General features: G+C 31.3%; 2 protein-coding genes across 5 annotated transcripts; one reads left to right on the forward strand and one right to left on the reverse strand.

The window, feature by feature from the left end:
* Positions 1-4,006: 4,006 nt before the first annotated feature.
* LOC132723008 (heat shock 70 kDa protein 12B-like) lies at positions 4,007-7,212 on the reverse strand. The gene is made up of 6 exons (XM_060707655.1): positions 6,982-7,212; positions 6,102-6,410; positions 5,210-5,428; positions 4,895-5,057; positions 4,290-4,510; positions 4,007-4,159 (listed from the first exon to the last, which is right to left on the reverse strand). The coding sequence occupies exons 1-6, from the start codon at positions 7,081-7,083 to the stop codon at positions 4,007-4,009; spliced, it is 1,167 nt and encodes a 388-aa protein (XP_060563638.1). The 5' UTR covers positions 7,084-7,212.
* A 123-nt stretch (positions 7,213-7,335) lies between these two features.
* On the forward strand, positions 7,336-17,936 carry LOC132723032 (uncharacterized). Of its 4 annotated transcripts, none has more exons than XM_060707689.1 (9): positions 7,336-7,462; positions 8,506-8,572; positions 9,554-9,674; positions 14,633-14,687; positions 14,858-14,967; positions 15,160-15,370; positions 15,820-15,912; positions 16,631-16,699; positions 17,020-17,936. In XM_060707689.1, the coding sequence occupies exons 2-9, from the start codon at positions 8,554-8,556 to the stop codon at positions 17,383-17,385; spliced, it is 1,044 nt and encodes a 347-aa protein (XP_060563672.1). In that variant the 5' UTR covers positions 7,336-7,462; positions 8,506-8,553; the 3' UTR covers positions 17,386-17,936. The 4 variants fall into 4 exon arrangements, with proteins under 4 accessions (XP_060563672.1, XP_060563677.1, XP_060563676.1 ...); XM_060707693.1 differs by having other exon boundaries at positions 7,341-7,371; XM_060707690.1 differs by lacking the exon at positions 7,336-7,462 and adding an exon at positions 7,631-7,696.
* Positions 17,937-19,586: the final 1,650 nt, after the last annotated feature.

The raw sequence follows: 19,586 nt of genomic DNA on the forward strand, positions 1-19,586 counted from the left end.
TCATTATGACATTTAAAGTATATTCATTTTGCGATTAGTATAGGGGTTCTTCATTTCTGTTTCCTTAAAGTTTAAAAATTTATTTAAAAAAATTTACAAAATTTTATCAGTAAAAAGGGATCTAAATATTAAATCAAAAAAGATTAAAAAGTTTTATATAAATATTCAACAAGAGGGAAATTTCATTTTTTCATTATTTTGAAAAATTTCCCAAAAAGCAATTTTGAAATGGCGTTTTCTTAACAAAGGGACGTAACTTTTGATCTACTAAGCTGGTCGGTATACTTTGCAGACCGACTTTGCATAGTGTTAATACAATAGATTAAATCTCTTGTCATAAGGTGTGGATAGGAAAGATACTGATTTAATAAGATCCTATTTTGCAGACAGAATCTACATTGATTTTTTCTAAAAGGTTGCACAAGAAACAAAATATGAAACTGTAAGGGTGTTTGAAAATAATTCTATTTGAACGACCCTGGTGGAAGTAAGAAAATCTGTGTTTTGCAGATAAAATATTGATTGAATTTTGCAGACAGAATGTCGAATGAAATTTGCAGACACTGGTTACATAAAAAACAAAATATGAAATTATATCTGAATATAAGGAAAACCTGTATATCGCATACATGTAATATAGATTGAATTTTGTAGGCAAATTAATAAAGAGCCAAATTAAAAATGATGACCTGTAATATTGAAAATCTGCTGACCGAATGATGATTGAGTTTTGCAGACATATTAAAAAGAGAGGAAAATATTAACTGATAGGTGAATTGAGGAAATCTGTATTTGGCATTCAGCTTTGCAGACAAGTTAAATAAAGAACAAACTTTGAAATGATAGGTGGAAATGAGAAAATCTGTATTTTGCAGACAGAATAAAAATTGATATAGATTTTTGTCTGCAAAATACGGATTTTCATTGACCAATTATTTCATATTTTGTTCTTTATGTATCTTGTCTGTAAAATTCAATCAAACTTCTTTCTGCGAAATTCAGAGTAACATATCGATCGTTCCGCATTGTGTTCTTTAAATTAATATTTAAGATTTTGTACAATACTACTACTGTCTGGTATCAATTAAATCAGTATCTTTCACATCTGAGCCGTGTCATGACAAAACCAACATAGTGGGTTTGCGATCAGCATGGATCCAGACCAGCCTGCGCATCCGCGCAGTCTGATCAGGATCCATGCTGTTCGCTATCAGTTTATCTACTTGTTATAGGGTTTGTCAGCGAACAGCATGGATCCTGATCAGACTGCGCGGATGCGCAGGCTGGTCTGGATCCATGCTGGTCGCAAACGCATTATGTTGGTTTTGTCATGACACGGCTCAGATGATTTAACTCCCCCAATATAATCTATATTGTATGCAAAATCTAAAACCCTTATTTGTTTAACTTGTCTGCAAAATCCCTCTATGTTTAACTTGTCTGCAAAATATACCCACCCCTATACTAACTAACCGGTGTGTATATTTATGATTTATGCCACCATGCATGTCCTAATAATATTTTTATTTTATTTCATTTTTTTTTTTTTTGGGGGGGGGGGGCAGTTTACAGGGGCAGATCAAGTCATGAACAGGATCTAATCACCAAGAGTCTTTGTTTTTATCTATACTAACGGCATTTACCAATAATAATCATCATAATCATCTTGGAAATAATACGGATTGAAAACAGTATTTTTAAATTATACAACGCCTACCAATTTTAATAATGTTGCAATCAAATGAAAGATCACGTCTTAAACTTTCTAGGGATACTTAAAAAGAATCAATTGAAAGTTGCTTCATTTTTTTTTCAAAGTTTATTCGTTTTAGTTTTTTCTGATGAATAACTCTGAAAATCGGTCAGAAAAAATTACAGTCAGAAAAACACATCCCCATTTTAAGTTTTATTTAAATGGATTAATCAATTCTCAACATTTTGGTATAAAATGGAAGTTTAGATCCTAACCTACGTGTATATATGCGGAAAAAAAGATTGATACACTATTTAGATGTTAAGTTGTGTATTAAGTTTTATTTCAGCATGAACAAAAACAGATTTTTTGTTTTGTTTGTTTTCAAAATTATTGACGAAATTTAAGTGCTGAATAATATACGGCTTGTTTATTGAAATCAGCAAAGATAAGTTCGATAACGGATTATAGATATATACTGTAATGATTGAAAAAATACGGACAACTTGTCGAAGCATATTTTTTATGAATACATCAGCGGATGTTCCCTATTTCAAAATTTTACCACTTCAGTCTTAGGGATTCTTTTTTTTTTTCTTTACTTTAATTTTAAATAACGAAATATCGAAATAACCATACTATATACTGCCCCGGTTGAGGAATTGCGACCCGATATTTAACACGAAGAATGAATTTAAAAAAACACATTTTCAAATTAAAGCAATGAATGTATTTAAGCAATTACAATACAACACAGTACAATTCTATTTATTGAAATAACATAAACATAATACACCATTATATACGCTTAAAAATAATTTTTGTCCCAGATTATATAAAATACATATGTGGAGTAATTGGAAAAAAATAGTTTTCTGTAAATTTTAATATCAGATTATATCTGGGACAAAAAAAATAATTTTTGTCCCAGATTATATAAAATACATAATTTTATGTGGAGTAATTTGAAAAAAAAAGTTTTCTGTAAATTTGAATACCAGATTATATAAAAATAAAATTACTCATCAACCAGTAAATCTATAATGTTATTCAAATATGTCTACATTAATATAGTCAATACTTTCCTAGCTCAAAATTCCACAAGTCACAAATACATTTCACTGATATCACGAATTCATTGTCTGATGTGGCAAACAGTTCGCCAAAATTTCTGATGGATACTTATGAAAAGTGAATTAAGAATAAGATTTTAATATAAACACATATTAGTATTGTATATTGTGTGTGGTACGGCTTGTTTAGAAATTTTGTCTTTAAAAAAACTTATAAAAATCTCTGTCTTGATTGTGCAATAAAATGGAATTATTGTTTAGCAGATATCCGTTAAAAAGTCATTTTTCCTTATTTTCATAAATAGCCAAAATGAATAAGCATAATGCAAATTTTTACCAAGTTCATTATAACCAATACGTTAAATAAAAACACAGTTTAATTAATAACATAAATTTGAGGCACCGATCATATATTACTGATACAAAAATGTCCAGCAAATTGCATTTACTTGAAGTACTGCCTAATCTTTATTGTAGTTCTTAAGACTTTTCTTTGTACCACCTTGCCCAAGCGTCTTGCTTATGCTTTGACCTTGAGCTCCGTGCCACCGAAACTCAATCGCCACCTCAACTGCTCTTTCTACTTCTAAACCGAATTATCTCCTCCTTCAAAAATGTCTAGCCTCAGGAAAATTTCAACCTCCAAGACTTTTCCGATACATTTACATCCAGACTCTGTAGTGTGAACGGGATCTTTTTTATCGGATGAAAAGATCAAAACCGTTGCAGACTTCTGTTTTTCATCAACGGGATAGTATTCTTTGTCAGAGACCCATTGACAAAGTCTGACTTCTTGACCTTTTGAAACATGCTTCCGAAATACGTTATTTGCCCACATCTTTCCATCCGATTCAAACGTCTCCTCTCTCTTGTGCAGTTTAGCGTCATATTCCATAACCATAGCGACGCCATATGTGAACCTCATTATTCTTGAAGTTAGAATCTCCTCATTCTGTCCAAATAGAACAGCCCCGTTTTAATTTCGCAAGTTTTGGTAAACCTGTTGGCGAACGACAGGAAAAAACCCCCGGTTTTTTCAATCCCCTTTCGCAAAACTCTGAAACCCACATAGGGTTGGGGTTCGGGAAATCCGCCCCACAAAAATAAGCGAATCAATAGTATACCTTCATGGGTTTGGGATTTCCCCTTACCTCACCCATATAGCTCAAAATACCGGGCAAAAGTCTTTTTGGAAAAAAAGCCCCCGGGAAAATTTTATTGATGGAAGAGGGGACTCCATTCATGAAAATTGACATTCCCTTTCCCCCCCTTGTTTGCTTTTTAAGATGTCAACAACTTTCTTGCCCTCCTTTTTCTCCCATAGTTCTTTCAGTGTTTGTGGTAGCTTGATTCTAAAACGTTCGTTTGAATTCGGTTCCGACTGATGTTTTACCTGTAGAAGAACATAGGAAAAAAATTTAGACCATCTTTTCATTATTGTTGCATTTGTCATGTCATATATGAACAAAATTATTATTTTACATGATCAATACACTCAGATATGTTCTAAACAGAAAATTTACCTCTCTTTTCCTACTCTCGAAATCCATTTTGAGGTCATACTCGTCCATTGGATTATTTTCAACAAAGTCTTGCATTACGGCCTGTCCAATAATAGTATGTAACAACATCATGAATTTCTCATCCACCTTCATTCCACCCCATGGACCTCCGCCTGACATATGAACCTGTTTCATTGTCGAATCCTTATTGATTTGTACTGTTGTTATATCAACTGTTCCACCTATCAAAATAAGAAACAAAACAAGTCTTTTTACTTACATACAAACTAACTAAAATTATGTAGTTATTAACATGTAAACACATTCTAAAAAAGCACATTTATATACCATTTCTAGAAAGAAGAAATCCCTTGAGATCAATGGAAATAATCATAAAAAGGTATGAATTGCGAATTTTGGTTGATAAAGTCGGTTCATGAGATAATATCTAATTTTCCTTAGCATCTAACTATTCTACATTTTAGTATTTACTGTAATGTTTTCAAAGGCCAATACTGGAATGCAGTACAGAGTAACACCTTTAACAGCTGTCACACGGTACTTAAAACACTATTAATTGATAAATGGTGACCTTAAAAAGTAACCTGCAGTACAATAAGTCTTACCTCCTAAGTCCACTACCATGATTGTAGAATCTGGTGCCGCAACATATTTCAGCTTGCCACTATCTCCTTGTATCTCTAATTGATTCACTGGAAGTTGACTGCAATAGATAGCTGCACATTCTGGTTCCAGAGCTATTGACAGGTTTGTGCCAATAATACCAGCCTGAAATGCGTTAATTGCAAGCACATGATTTATCTTAAAACAATTTTGGTTTTTATATTGTCATTCTGTTGAAATATAAACAACAATTTTGATGTCACGAATGTCATTGCAATGTTATAGAAATATCAAGCAATTACATAAGATGTGGTTACCTTTTCTGCCGCCCGTCTCATCACATGTTTAGCCTGGTCATTCCAGATGGCAGGTACTGTTATGACCCATTTTGTTTCGGCTTCCGGGTAGGTGATGCCACTTTGGTTTAAATGTTCAATCACGTGATCTTTCATGTACTTTATAGATTTCGAGAAAACGTCAATAACAGGTAAATGTTTTCCGTGTGCGGCTTCTACAGGTGTTTGGTCATTCACAGTCTAAATAAATAATGTGAAAAAATATTGTGCATTTGATCTGCAATACTCTTTATAGCAAAAGTTCAAAATCATTGTTTTCTTTGTTAGTTTCCATCAGAACGATAGGACCAAAATCGGTCGAATGTATGGTAGTCATTAATCTTCTTGAATTTTAGTTGGATAATTGGATGTGATACCAACAATTTATCAAAGTATTACATTTCCTGCATCAGTAACTTAATTTTACAAGTTATTAATAAAGTGCACGAAAACACACAAGATAAAAACGTGTTGCTTTTTGTTTCGGGAGTGGTGCTGATCAATTGAAAAAAGTAATTAAGATAATAAAAAGAAAACAATAAAAAACAAACAAAAAAAAAACGAAAATTTTTTACACTATTTAATTCGTTATAAATATGTGTTTAATGTCGAATGCTAATATTATAATGTACTACTAATGATATTCCGCGCAAAAACTAAAGGGTTTATTTAGAACTTTGATTCAGTATGAGTCTACTTATATGTTTCTTTAAAACAGAGAAAGGGGCCTATAGAAAAAGATTAAATATATATTGTCTAAAATAAGCATAAACAATGATATGTGATATAAAATATTTTTGGTTTCGAAATTGAAAAAAAAACTACAAACAAAAAGAAAAAATAACAAGCAGACTTTGTAATATAGGACTTGTACCTCTCTATGATAAAGCATCATCTTGAAATGCCGAAAGAAGAACCAGTCCTCGGGTTTTTCATTTTCATCATCAGCACCAAGCATGCTGAACTTTAGTTCGGCCTGGTACCCAAACTCTGCAATACTTTTGTCCGGCTTCAACAACAAGCATGTTGGTGTCTTGTATGTACAAAATCCGCCAGCAGTCCATTTGGTATTACAATGTATTTTCAATCGATCGTCAGTGAAGTCAGAGCGCCATTGTAAAGCATATCCACTTGCATACGTGCCGAAATCAATAGCTATGACAAGACGTGGAACTGCCTGACCCTTCATGAGAAAAATATGCATTAAGCTTATATGAATACGTTTGCATTCCTAGATCTAAACATTTTATTCCTTTTAGATAATGCATACATATTTATTATGTACTGTAATGTATATATAGTATGCCATGGATGGACGGAAGGATGCACCTACAGGATAATAATTATATGGCTTCTGGAACAAAATGTAAATGTGTTTCTGTTTGTCTGAGAAAAAGAAATGGGATCTTTTTAAATATAATTTAGTTTTCAAGAAATCAACAAATATCATTTCAAGTAATTTATGTATGTAGTGCAACAACAGCAACAATGATCTTTTGTCATAGCATAGAAGTCTAACCACCTACGTAACAATAAAAATCGATTATAAACACATTTCTAAGGAGAACCTCTAAATCTAAGTAAAAAGTATTCTAGACTAATTGTAATTGTAACCACGGATTTATATTACATAAATCCGTGTTGTAACGAGTTACTGCTAAAATGACAAAAAGAAAATCAAACTAAAGTTAACATCTGTGTAATTATAATGTTTAGTTATATTGTCAGACAAATTATCTAATTTGGATACTTACATGAAAAGCAAAAGCCGGCCCATCATCCACAGTATCAACAGTTTCTTCTCGGAATCGTAGATTTATCCTTTGGAGACCAGCAGCAATGCCATCGTCAGCCATATCAGCTAATTTCTATCAACTTAAACTGAAAAAAGTTCAGTTGTTAATGTAAAAACCTAGCTTGAAAATCATCATATGACTTGGTTTTCCCGTGATGAAATCATTATCATAAAACGTATTGTACAATACGATAAAATATATTTATGGAAAACCCGTTTTATTTTTTGTTTGAATCAGAAACTGAAAGTACAAATGATTAGACTGGTTGGATATTGGTCACGTGTTTTCCAGTTTGTTTTTTCTTCGATTGTGAAACTACAAACTACATGATTGGGTGAAATTTATCACGTGAGTTCTGTTATTTTTGAATGATCATTCTCTGCTCCATCTGTGTTTATTTTGGATCATAAAATTATACTTAATATGCCGATCGATGCAGGTATGTAATACACGTTCAGTTAAATTAGGTTTAATTAGTATTATTGCACTTGTATATTGTTGAATGGCATCATTTTTTAACCCCAAAAAGTACTTTCGATTTCAAAATCGAAAGAAGATATAAGAAGTTGTAGATCTACTATCATATTAGATGCTTCCATGCGATAAGTTGTGAAATAAAATATATGATAATAATTTTATTTACTCTATAGATATAAATAGAGATATTACCCAGGTTTGATATCTAATAAGCAAACTAATGTTGTTGTTTTTGTTTTTTTTCTAAATTATATTTTTTTAGAACTTTTCAACAATATTGACGAGATGATTATATAAACGTTATTAGGTTTTCCATATATGCTTTATATCTGCATTTTATTACAGAATTTTAATTCATTTCATATAAATTAAATTATTCACATTAAGTGTAATTAGATATATCAGGGGAGACAAATTCTATCTCAAATGTAAATGTATTTAAGTATACTATTTGAGGACATTTAAATAAGGTAACTTTATTTACAATAGATTTGTCGCGTAAATTAGTCTGAAATAGATATAGAAAATGGTGTTTGAAATACTCAAACTGTAGGATCTCAAAATATTATTATCATAATTATGATGTTATATTTAGAGACAGGACTGGTGACCTATATTGTCAACTATTATATATGCAATAAATACTTAAGCAGACGGACAAATACATGTATATAAAATGGTTTTGTTTGCTTAATAAATGTAAGGTTACTTTTAAGAAAAAAGTTTAACACTTTTTATTAAAATGCTGGCATTAAATTGTTATTATAAAAGAATACGTATACATATATATGATGTGTCCCAAACTTATATTTCAAGAACAATCCTTCTTTTTTATAATTTTCTTAGCTTGATATAATGACTGTGCGTACGTGCGCCTCAAATTAAATTTTCAATGTTATTTTTGTCATAGATGTTTGTTTATGTTTTCATTTTAAATTGAAAATCATTAAATAAATACAATGTAATAGATGTATTTTTATTCAGACAGTTTTCTGTACTTTTTAGCACATGCGATTGTAGCTTCTAGGAATCCTGACATAAGCAGCAGTCCAGATGGATCAGATTCTTCCGAGTAAGTTTTGTTACCTGTCCATTGTACAAAACAATAAAGCTAGACTTACTGTTGTTTTATTATTTTTTTTCTTGACGTATTGTCAGATGTAGAACATTTCCAAAACAAAAAAATTGAAAGGAATGTTTGTTGTTCATTTCTTTCGTTTTGGTTTTACGTTGGTATATCAAACATACCAACCAACCATCATTGCATGTTGCGTTTTTTTGGAACATCTTTCAAAACTGTAAATAAAGCCCTTGGTGGCGTACCTTATAGACAGGCTATATACATACATAATAAATAAACACGTATATGTGTATCAAGTTTTAATTGGAATGTAATGCATGTAGTCTACCTTATCCAATCAAACGTGCACCAAATAAATCTGTGTAAAGAGAAATGTTTTAAATATACCCCTTCCCTATGTTTGTTCGTATTTGTCTTTGTGCTATTTTCCTCTTGTTAATGTTGATGTTGGTGTTTTTATTGTTTTAAAGAACAATAATGTAAGATTAAAATATTCAAAGAAAATATTACACCTGGATTAGCGGTATGAATTCGGCTAATAAACAATATTTTCTTTGTGAATTACTGTCATAGATACATAGGTGCGGCAGAGTAGTGTTGTTGTCAAGGTAAATACTAAATGGATAATACGAAAGTGGTACTTAAAATTAAGAAAGTATTTTTTAATGTCTGTTATTCAACTTACACTCAATTATTACTTGGCATTATTTAGAGGTTAATACTTGGTTGCTGCTCGCCATTATGCGATATTGGCCCGGAGATGTACATAATGGCCTGAGGATTCCTAACATATTGCCTTATATTAAGAAAACTTAAGAATACTCGTATTATATTGGCAAAAACTTTAGAAAGATGCAACACTTACACAACTTATGTAATGCAAGTCTAATTGAATATTAAAAGGTTATACAGTTGTTAATCTGAATTGTTTGTTTTTTATAATGGCCAAAACTTAGCGTCTGTTTTATCTAGTTTCAGTTTATTGCTGTAAACTGATATTCAACCTTGGAAGAAGCTTAATATATGTAACAAAGAGATTTGTCATAAGTCTATTGGTTTCGTTGTCTTCACCAATCATGTCATGCTGCAAGAGGTTAGACCATAAATATTTTTTGTTTGATGCAAAGAGTAAAGCGACTATTTTTACTGAATTCAAAATACATTTGATAAATATCATTGAAAATACTTTCTGTAATTTCATGCTAACATGTACCATCGGGAAAAGTTATACAATGGCATATGTCTATGAGAAGAAAACACACATTTCGTATATTGATGATATGATAGTTAGACATTTAAACAACAAAAATATGTCAACCCCTTCAGCATGTAAAAATCACACGTTAAATCGACACGCCGTTGCCATGGACTCCAATTATGTGTCTCTTGATTACCGGTCCAGTATGCTAACTACTACACCACAGCAGTCATTCCGTTTTCTTCTTAATGTAATTTTCCTATGTATAATTCATGACTTTCTTTCTTTAATTTATATATATACACCTCATATGATTTACTTTTATTTGTATGTTTCTATATAATGTCAACTCTAATATTACACTTTTGAAATATAGTGCGCCTAAGTGTAAGGCTGCGAAAATTTGTGCTCCTTAAATTTAATTTATTGTGCTTTAACGAATAAGTAGATTTTGCTGGAAAATTGCATAGTGTCTTGTTAGTATATTAGAAATATTGTGTGTGAATAATCCTTGGATATTTCATTTCCTAATTGGATTCTGATATCAAACAATTGGATATATATATAGTTAGAAGACAATATTTTGTAAATATACATGTATGGTGATATAAATTTTAAACCTGGATATAAAATAGACAACAATGTGCTTTATACGATACAATAGAGATCAATTGTTAAAACTAGCAAAACCACCCCGAAGGCAACATGGATTAAGTAATGATACCATTCAAACTTTATAGGATTATAATCTTTTTCAATATAGAAATTCTAAAGGTGGACAAAATAATAAAAGAAGAGAATGGGATACAAATCAAGGCATTCACCTGAATAATCTGAAAACACTTAATCAAATTATACCTACAGTTGAATCAAACAGTAAATTACAGGGGGTCGAACATAAAACCAGGAGAAAGTTGATTAAGGAAAATTTGATTCAAGTTAAACCAATTTCTAACACTACAGTCAGTGGTTCAAAATATATGTCAATATGTTTGATAAACTGCAGATCAGTTAAAAATAAAACGTTAGCCATCTATGACTTTATTATTTCCAATGACCTTGACATGTTGGTTATAACAGAGACCTGGCTTGGGAGTAAAGTAGACAAAGTGTGTCTTAGTGAACTTGTGCCTGACGGTTATAAAATCTCTCATGTTCCTAGATTAAAGAGAGAAGGTGGTGGTGTTGCCATTCTTCACAAGACCTCAATAAAAATCAAAATTGACTCGTCAAGTAAAGATGGAGACTTTGAACAATTCGAATTCATGGACTGTATCATTAGTGTTCGTGACTTTTCAACCCGCCTTGTTGTAATATATAGACCTCCTCCATCCAAAACGAATGGCCTAAGTACTTCAAAATTCTTGAACAATGAGTTTCCTGATTTTCTGTCGAAATATGCTGAAACTGACAAAACCACAGTGTTTCTAGGAGATACAAACTTTCACATTGATAAACTTGATAATCGTGATGCGCAGAATTTCTTATCCATCCTGAACACATTTGGATTAAAACAGTTAGTCAATGAACCGACACATGTAGCTGGACACATTTTAGATGTAGTCATAACAAGAGAAAATGAAAATGTAGTATCTGATATTAAAATAACTGATCCTGGATTTAAAACTTCAAACGGAAAAGTAACACGTGACCATTTTGCTATCCTAATGAAAGTTAATGTTTCGAAACCACCACCTATTCGTAAAACAGTCACATACAGAAAATCTCGTGATATAAACATTGAAGATTTCAAAGCAGATATTAGATCATCTGAACTTTTTGGTCCTAAACCAGACAGCATGGCAGAAGCATCAGAGAAATATCACACTGTCCTTTCATCTTTGTTAGACAAACATGCACCTGAGAAAACAAAAACAATTGTTCTCAGACCCCAATGCCCGTGGTTCAATCAAGAAATACATGACGAGAAACACATTAAACGTAAACTTGAAAGAAAATGGCAGGAATCAAAATTAACTGTAGATCATGAAATATACAGAAGTCAGTGCTTAGTTGTAAATGATGTAATTGAAAGATCTCGTGAAACATATTACAAAGACAAAATAAAATCGTGTGGTAATGATCAAAAACAAATTTTCAAAGTAACAAATCATCTCCTCGGAAACAAACCTGAAGTTAAGCTCCCATCACACACTTCTGCTAAAGAACTAGCTCAAGATTTTAGTGATTTCTTTGAAAACAAAATTGAAAAAATCAGATCTGACATAGCATCTAAAAATGAATGTAATATAACAAATGAATCTAATTCAACTCAAATACAAAAGCCTAAAGAAACATTCAGTGAATTTGAAGTTATTACAGAAGAGCAAGTTCTTAAGCTCATATCAAAGTCATCTACTAAATCATGTGAACTAGATCCGATACCGACTTGGCTCCTAAAAGAATGCAAACTTGAAGTATCACCATATCTAACGCACATGTTCAACTTATCATTTTACACCGTCGACGTACCTCCACGCAATAAGACTTTGATAATCAGACCACTATTAAAGAAAGACAATTTGGATCAAGAAATTATGAAAAACTTTAGACCAGTTGCTAATGAAACATATGACTCAAAACTTCTAGAATCTGCGGCTGACTGTCAGTTTGATATGTTTCTCAACACTAACAATCTACATGAACCAAATCAATCTGCATACAGGAAATTTCATTCCACAGAAACTGCACTTATCAAAGTGCAAAATGACATTCTCCAATCTCTTGACAAAGGCGAAGTTACAATATTAGTAATGCTCGATTTATCTGCTGCCTTTGACACGATTGACCACAACACTCTTCTTAATCGACTCGAATGTGACTTTGGTTTTACTGGAAAAGTGCTCGCTTGGTGTAGATCTTATCTCAGTGGTCGCTATCAGACTGTTTGTATTGATGGAGAACTATCTGACCCTGTGCATATGACATACAGTGTCCCTCAGGGCTCTGTATTAGGACCAAAATTTTACATACTTTTCACAAAACCTGTTGGCGAAATTTGTCGAAAACATGGTCTGCAATGTCACTTCTATGCTGACGATTCTCAAATATACATTTCTTTCAAACCGTTGGACAACACCAAAACTGAACTTGTACTTGATTCTGTCTCAAACTGCTTAAAAGAAATAACATTCTGGATGAACAGCAACATTCTCAAACTGAATTCAGACAAAACAGAACTTATAGTCTTTTCGTCGGGTAGCAATACAGACTCAGTGAAAAATATAACTGTCAATGTGGACCAAGTTGAAATCAAACAGTCATCAAGTGTAAGGAATTTGGGTGCATTCCTTGATTCAAGGGTTAATATGGAACATCATGTTAGCTCCGTGTGCAGATCTTCGTATGCCCAAATAAGTAAGATAGGACGTATTCGAAAATATATCAACGAAGAAGCTACAAAAACACTCGTTAACTCTCTCGTGACATCAAGACTGGATTATTGCAATGCTCTTCTATATGGTATACCTCAACAAACCATGAAAAAACTTCAACTTGTTCAAAATACTTCAGCCCGTGTGATTAAACGTACATCTAGGAAAGATCATATTACACCAGTGATGAAAGATCTTCATTGGCTGCCAATCGAATATAGAGTGAATTACAAGATCTTATTACATACTTTCAAGTCACTGAAACAACAATCTCCATCATATATGCAGGAAATGATTCAAGTTTATTCCACTTCCCGAAATCTGCGCTCTTCAAATGCACCTGTACGATTAGTGCAACCAAAACCTAAACTGAAATTTGGTGAAAGGAGTTTTTCGGCATCAGCTCCTAAGCTATGGAATTCACTACCAAGTCATCTAAAAAACTGTAACACAGTAGAAAGTTTCAAAAAACATCTTAAAACACACTACTTCAATTTAGCTTATGAAAAATAATCAGTGACTGTTATGAATGAATTTTATAAACAGTGAATACGAAGTATCTGTTATTTGAATATTAGTTTTATTAAAAAGTTTTATTTTTTTTTTTTTAAACAAACAATTTTTTAAATCAATTTAGTATTTCTATTGTTTTATAATGATGATTTAGCAAGATCTTATCTATTATTATATATTGAAGACAATTTTAATGTATGACAATAATATTGTAAAGTGAGTTTTAAGGATCTTTAAGTTATATTGTATTAATATGTAAAAATAATTCCATAATTTATACTTTTAATTAGTTAATGCAAAATATTTTTAATGTTCATAATCCTGTTCATTTATATTGTTTTAGACATATATGATTGATGTAAAGCGCCTTTGAACATTTTAATGAAAAGGGCGCTATATAAATGTGGTATTTATTATTTATTATTATATTATTATTGAAAATGAATAAAAAGAAAAACGGTATTCTTTGGTAACATGCATCTATCACCTTGCACGTTCATGTTAGCTTTCTGTTTCTGTTTTATTAAATTGAACTTTGTAATGCATTTGAAATATTTGGAAAATGCAATTTGTAAACTAGAAGAACCTGAAAAATATATAATGACTGAAAGCATTTTTAATGTAACATTCTGTAACACCTATAACATTGTTAAATTAAAGATATTTTAACACAAGCCCTTCCCTTGCACCAAGTAATAAGTTAATACTTTACGTTTATATTATAACATCCTTCAAATTCGTCATCAACTATGCAAAATTATTTGTAGTTCATGAAACGTATATTGCATAGTTTATTAAATATACTGGGAACACATTTATATCACGTTGATTTTTTAAAAAAAAATATAAAGTCTTACTTTTACAAATTATGATATCGATCCAGGAAATGCTCATAACATTGAATAGTATTAAATTAAGATGAAGTCATTCAGCCTTTCAAACGTACTCTAATTCTATTTTTTTTAGAGAAAATCATGAGCCAAAAGCCGAGGCATTATGTGGATCTTGCTATAAATACAAGGTGAGTTAATAGCTTCATGTTTTGTTATCGTTGTTGTTTATTTTTTCTTTTCTTTTTTAAAGTGTTCTATCATAATGAGGCGTTAGATCCGTTTTTTTACATCATTGATTTTTGTGAAGGTTGTTTTCATATTTTGTGAAAAAGGTAATACGTACTTGTTTGTGTTTCAGAAAACTATTGAAAGTTTGCAGTTGGAAAATGACAACATCCTGAAAGAAAATGAAAGACTTAAAAAGCAAAACCGTGATTTGAGAAACCAAAATGCTGAAATAATGGAAAGGTAACCTTATTTTGTGGATACGTCTTAATCTTAAAATTAAGAATTCATTTCTTTGTTTAGAGTTTCAATTAAAGATTTGATAGAACGTTCAATATGACACTTTCATAAAGAAGTTTCCCAAGTAAATATTCAATAGTTCAACAGTTTTAAAACATTTTAATTGTAAGCCTATTTTTTCTGATGCAAACAAAGATCTGAGGAACTAACGTGCTCAATGGCAAGTGTTTTGGAGACCTCGGGAGCTCTTGAAAACGTCAACGATGAATACTCTAATACCAAATTAGCAAAGTTGTTTGAAAAGCTTTATGACAATCAATGGGTAAAACTATCTGAATGGTTGGAAGAGAACAATTCCGATCTATCAGAATTAGAGAGAGTAAAAGCTCTTTCGACTCTGATGAAGGTATTTCATACAACTTTTAATACAATAAGTATATAATTGTTCTTGCTTTTAAAATCAAATGTTAGAAAAAAAAGGTTTTCTTAGAAAAAAAATTACCAACAATGGATATTTATGTAAAATAAAACTCTTTGAAGATTTTTTTTATACTGCTAAATTTTCATTCATTTTATGCAAAACAATCATCAGTTCATCTCATAATTTCGCTATTTGAGCATTTTAAATAGTTCACACCTGAATGTTAGTTAATTTTTCGGTTGCACAAAAATGAATTATCTGGGACTGCCCAACATTATATATCGTAAGAAAAGGAACTTGCACATGCTGCCATTTTGTTTTGCTAATCATTGTGAATGGGGGGTATATTTTGTCTGTAATAAATAATGTAAATAAGTCTCAGATTTATGTTATTTTCTGGATTAGCACATACCTGATCATATTTAATTCTGCAGGATGCCTATGAAGAATGTTTGAAACTAGCGGACGATCAAATACGAAGGTTTCTTTTTCTGGAAAGTGGTGAAGAGCTTCCATCGCCAAACGATGTAGGTTGTCTTTTTCCTCACTCACTCCTGGACTTCAGATTGTCTCTGTATTACAAGAAAACACCATATACTTCGTTATCAATATCGTTTCCATTTCAACTTTGTTTAAAATAAAATTATCTACACCTTGTCCTTGTTAAAATCCTTTACAAAACTCTTCTTCTTTCCTGTCAGTGACCCAGTTTCTATGGCCAATAAGTTCAAGTAACTTTTATGTCCATGATGTCGCAAATGTGTGTGGTTTTGTCTTCAAAAAATGAGATTATGTTCCGTCCAAATTCAATTCTGTTTTCAAAATCAGCTGGAATACCTGGTGTTTTTTTTATCTCCTATTGAATTTCATTTTTTAGTAAGATCAATTAACTAGAACATCTTTTTTGAATATAGATATTCAGGGTTATTATTATGGAAGGTAGGGTTTCTGGCGCATTTCAGAGAACACGTAAATTTAGCCCGCAGTCGTTGCTCTAGTTCCAATTGATTTATGACAATAGGTTACCTTTATGTCACATATTTGATTAAGTTATTTCGTGTTTCATTATTCTTATTTCAGTAACTATTTGGCATAGGAGACGATTACTTTTTAAAATTATTATCTGATGTTTAGCATTTCAAAAATATTTAACAGATTGCAACTTAAGCAAATTATATTGATAAGTTGAGACACTAAGTAACGATCAATACATTGTTTTAATCCTTTTCTTTTTCTTCTCGCCAGGAGGTTACATTATTTAAAATTAGAAGAGCCAATGGCCGGATGGACAACATTAGAAAATCAGTTATTAAGGTAAATCCAATATTACCAATGTGTTAATCTTTATAATAGTCTGTACAATCTCATCTTGCATTGCAACATTTTCACTTTACTTTCCTGAATTACAGTTAATGAGAATTTTAGATTAAATATGACTGCTAAATATATGACTGCCAAAATATTTTCTTACATAACATTATTCTGATGTTAAATGTTAAACTACTTAAACTATTTTTAAATGAACAAAATAGGAGATGTTCATGCATGTTGAATTCGATTATGTTAATAGTGATATAAAAATTCAATAAGTTTATGTCGAAAACTTTGATTATTTTATTTTCATTCCGTTTCAGAAAATATTATGTAGTGTGCTTAATGAGGAGAAAACTCACTTGTTGTTGCCAGTAGAAAACAAGAAAGAAGCAGAACAGTTATTAAAGGAATTCTTTCATGAATATATAGATATTTGTTGGTTAATGCTGATATCTAATCCTAGATTACTGCTTGAGTTTAAAGTAATTGGCAAGGCATATAACGGTGTCATAAAAGAACATTTTAAACAGTATTCTACACAAGAAAGTGTGGAAAGTTCTAACATTGAAAAGGACTGTATATACGAAGTGGTTTGGCCATGCGTTATTCTAGAGGATAGATCTGGAGTTTTTACCAAAGGTGATGTAATAACTGTTGATGTTTGCACAATGTCGGACGGAGACTAACATTTGAAAATAAATAGATTGACAGGGTTGCGTTGTAAAAAAGTCAGACAGTAAATTGCTCATTGGCGGATTTGATTAATTTGTTTGATCTGTTAGTTTACCGATAACATTTTGGCTCTTGTTGTCATTTTTAGTCTTATTGACTTCAATCCTCAATAATGTTGCTATGTCATGTCAATTAAAACTAAAGGTTTTATAGTAAAATACTAGTAGATATTTGATAATTACATACTTAAAAAAGGCATATACTACAGTATGCGTATAGTATGACATCGTTACACAATTCCGATTATAATTCGATCGAAATGAAAAAAAAAACAAAGCAAATTGTATTAAGATGTTTTCTATATTAATTTGCATAACGCTGTATTATGTAAGTCTGAAATAAAATGTATGTTGTAGATTTGTTATCTGGTTTTGCTAAATAATTGATCAACGCGATAATAACCGATTAAATGAGCAAGGTAGCACATATCAATACAAAATAATAGTTGTTAATTTCATTTCATATCAGCGAGCACTAATGAATTAAAGGTACAAATGTATCACAATTATTGTTGTCTTTTCAATGTATCCATATTTAGGGGCATCCATGACAGGATGGTTAAGGTCATTGACTTCAAATCACTTGCTTTTCACCGCTGTAGGCTCGAATATCACAAGGAATTGGATGTTTTCACATGAGGAAGCTATTCAGCTAGCTAAGGAAATGTCGGTGGTTCTACTCAAGTGCCTGTTCGTGCCGGAAATAATAATTCAACGACAAGCACATAAGTGTTCCTCCTATAAAGTCGCCATGTGACATTTACTTTGTTAATGAGACGTTAACCCTAACCTAAAATACAGTGTGCATGTATCAATATATAAATCAGAACAAACAGAAGTCGAAAAAAAATTTAAAACTGACAGGCAATACAGGTGATACAGACAATTGAAGAAACACAGGGAGGCACCGCCATTGTCTAGCAGAATTTATGTAGTTTAAGGATGTCAGCTACATGGCGTTAACGATTAGTAAATACAGTACAAGTGATGTAAAGTACTTGAATATGATGGGTTTGAGTTTAGAAATCGTTAAACAGAAAAAAGCGTTTTGTTACTTCTAAGTCGAAAATTATTTAATTCAACCCAGGGGTCGTAAGCTTGACTCCTTCAAACCGCACGGCGATCTTACTTCTCATGACACAGGAGGAGCTTTTTTAGCATTGTATCACTTTCTGATTGTATCACCATCAGATCAAAATAGGTTAACAGAACGCAACGCAAGTACATTTAAAATTCTATGCATAGCTCATAATGTTTGCATATATGTTTTACATTAAATATCAAGAATCAAAATAACTTAAAATAATTGGATATTGTGAGCACACTATGGCATTGTAGGAGCTGCAATAATCATAAGCAATTAAGTTAGTTCATCTGCATTTTGTGTGTGAGTAAGCAACTACTGTAAAATCTGCATATCTATCTTTACTATTATAATTTATATCAACTTATAAAATTAGTCGTGTTTTGTGGTAGAAAATAAGCAACAATATATCATAATTATATCATGAGTAGAAATATATTGGAAGACTTCTGCTCTTAAAAAATATCACGAGTTTTGACCAGAAAAAAAACTAGTACAACAGTGTAAATTTAGTACATGTTTATTGAAAAACGTTGAAGACTAATGAATATAAACAAATTTTATCAACATGTATATTTCATATTCCCAGAAAACACAAATGTGAGTTCGACTTATTCCATCATGGTCCAGGAACGCATACTGGTATTGACTGATTCTACTAAGTCTTACAGAAACATTGGCAAATTATGTAAACAATAAACGTTTTAATCATAACAGTAAGATGTTGTTACAAATTAAGTAAATGATACATTTATTGGTGCCTTTACCTTGAACTGTTTCATGTTGGCCGAATCTTTATTTTTTTGTGGAAGTTTATTCAACATAGCACAACCATTGAAAATCATTTCACTTTGGATGTTCTGAAAGCCAAGATTTGACAATTCATTCGTGTAAAAAGGGGCATAACCTAAATGTATTTTAAAAACAGGAGTAAGAGTTATTTGTTCAATCTTAATCGGTAATCAATTTAATAAACTATTAATTAATGTGATGTCTTTGATCAAGTTTGAGAAAAAAAAACGACAAACTTGTCAGCGCTTTATGGTGAACTTGGTCGTTATTCGTTACATAT

The sequence above is a fragment of the Ruditapes philippinarum genome, unplaced genomic scaffold (genome assembly GCF_026571515.1).
Source record: "Ruditapes philippinarum isolate M1 unplaced genomic scaffold, ASM2657151v2 ctg71_1_1_1_1, whole genome shotgun sequence".
Classification (NCBI taxonomy): domain Eukaryota; kingdom Metazoa; phylum Mollusca; class Bivalvia; order Venerida; family Veneridae; genus Ruditapes; species Ruditapes philippinarum.

What these genes read in the sequence shown, in the direction of transcription:
- LOC132723008 (XM_060707655.1), bottom strand. Translation starts at nt 7,083, where the DNA reads ATGGCTGACGATGGCATTGCTGCTGGTCTCCAAAGGATAAATCTACGA. An exon ending in GGCCGGCTTTTGCTTTTCAT is followed by an intron (nt 6,411 to 6,981) that starts GTAAGTATCCAA and finishes TTTCTCATGAAG; the next exon opens with GGTCAGGCAGTTCCACGTCT. An exon ending in CATGGTAGTGGACTTAGGAG is followed by an intron (nt 4,511 to 4,894) that starts GTAAGACTTATT and finishes TTATTTTGATAG; the next exon opens with GTGGAACAGTTGATATAACA.
- LOC132723032 (XM_060707689.1), top strand. An exon ending in ATCATGTCATGCTGCAAGAG is followed by an intron (nt 9,675 to 14,632) that starts GTTAGACCATAA and finishes TATTTTTTTTAG; the next exon opens with AGAAAATCATGAGCCAAAAG. An exon ending in AGCTTCCATCGCCAAACGAT is followed by an intron (nt 15,913 to 16,630) that starts GTAGGTTGTCTT and finishes TCTTCTCGCCAG; the next exon opens with GAGGTTACATTATTTAAAAT.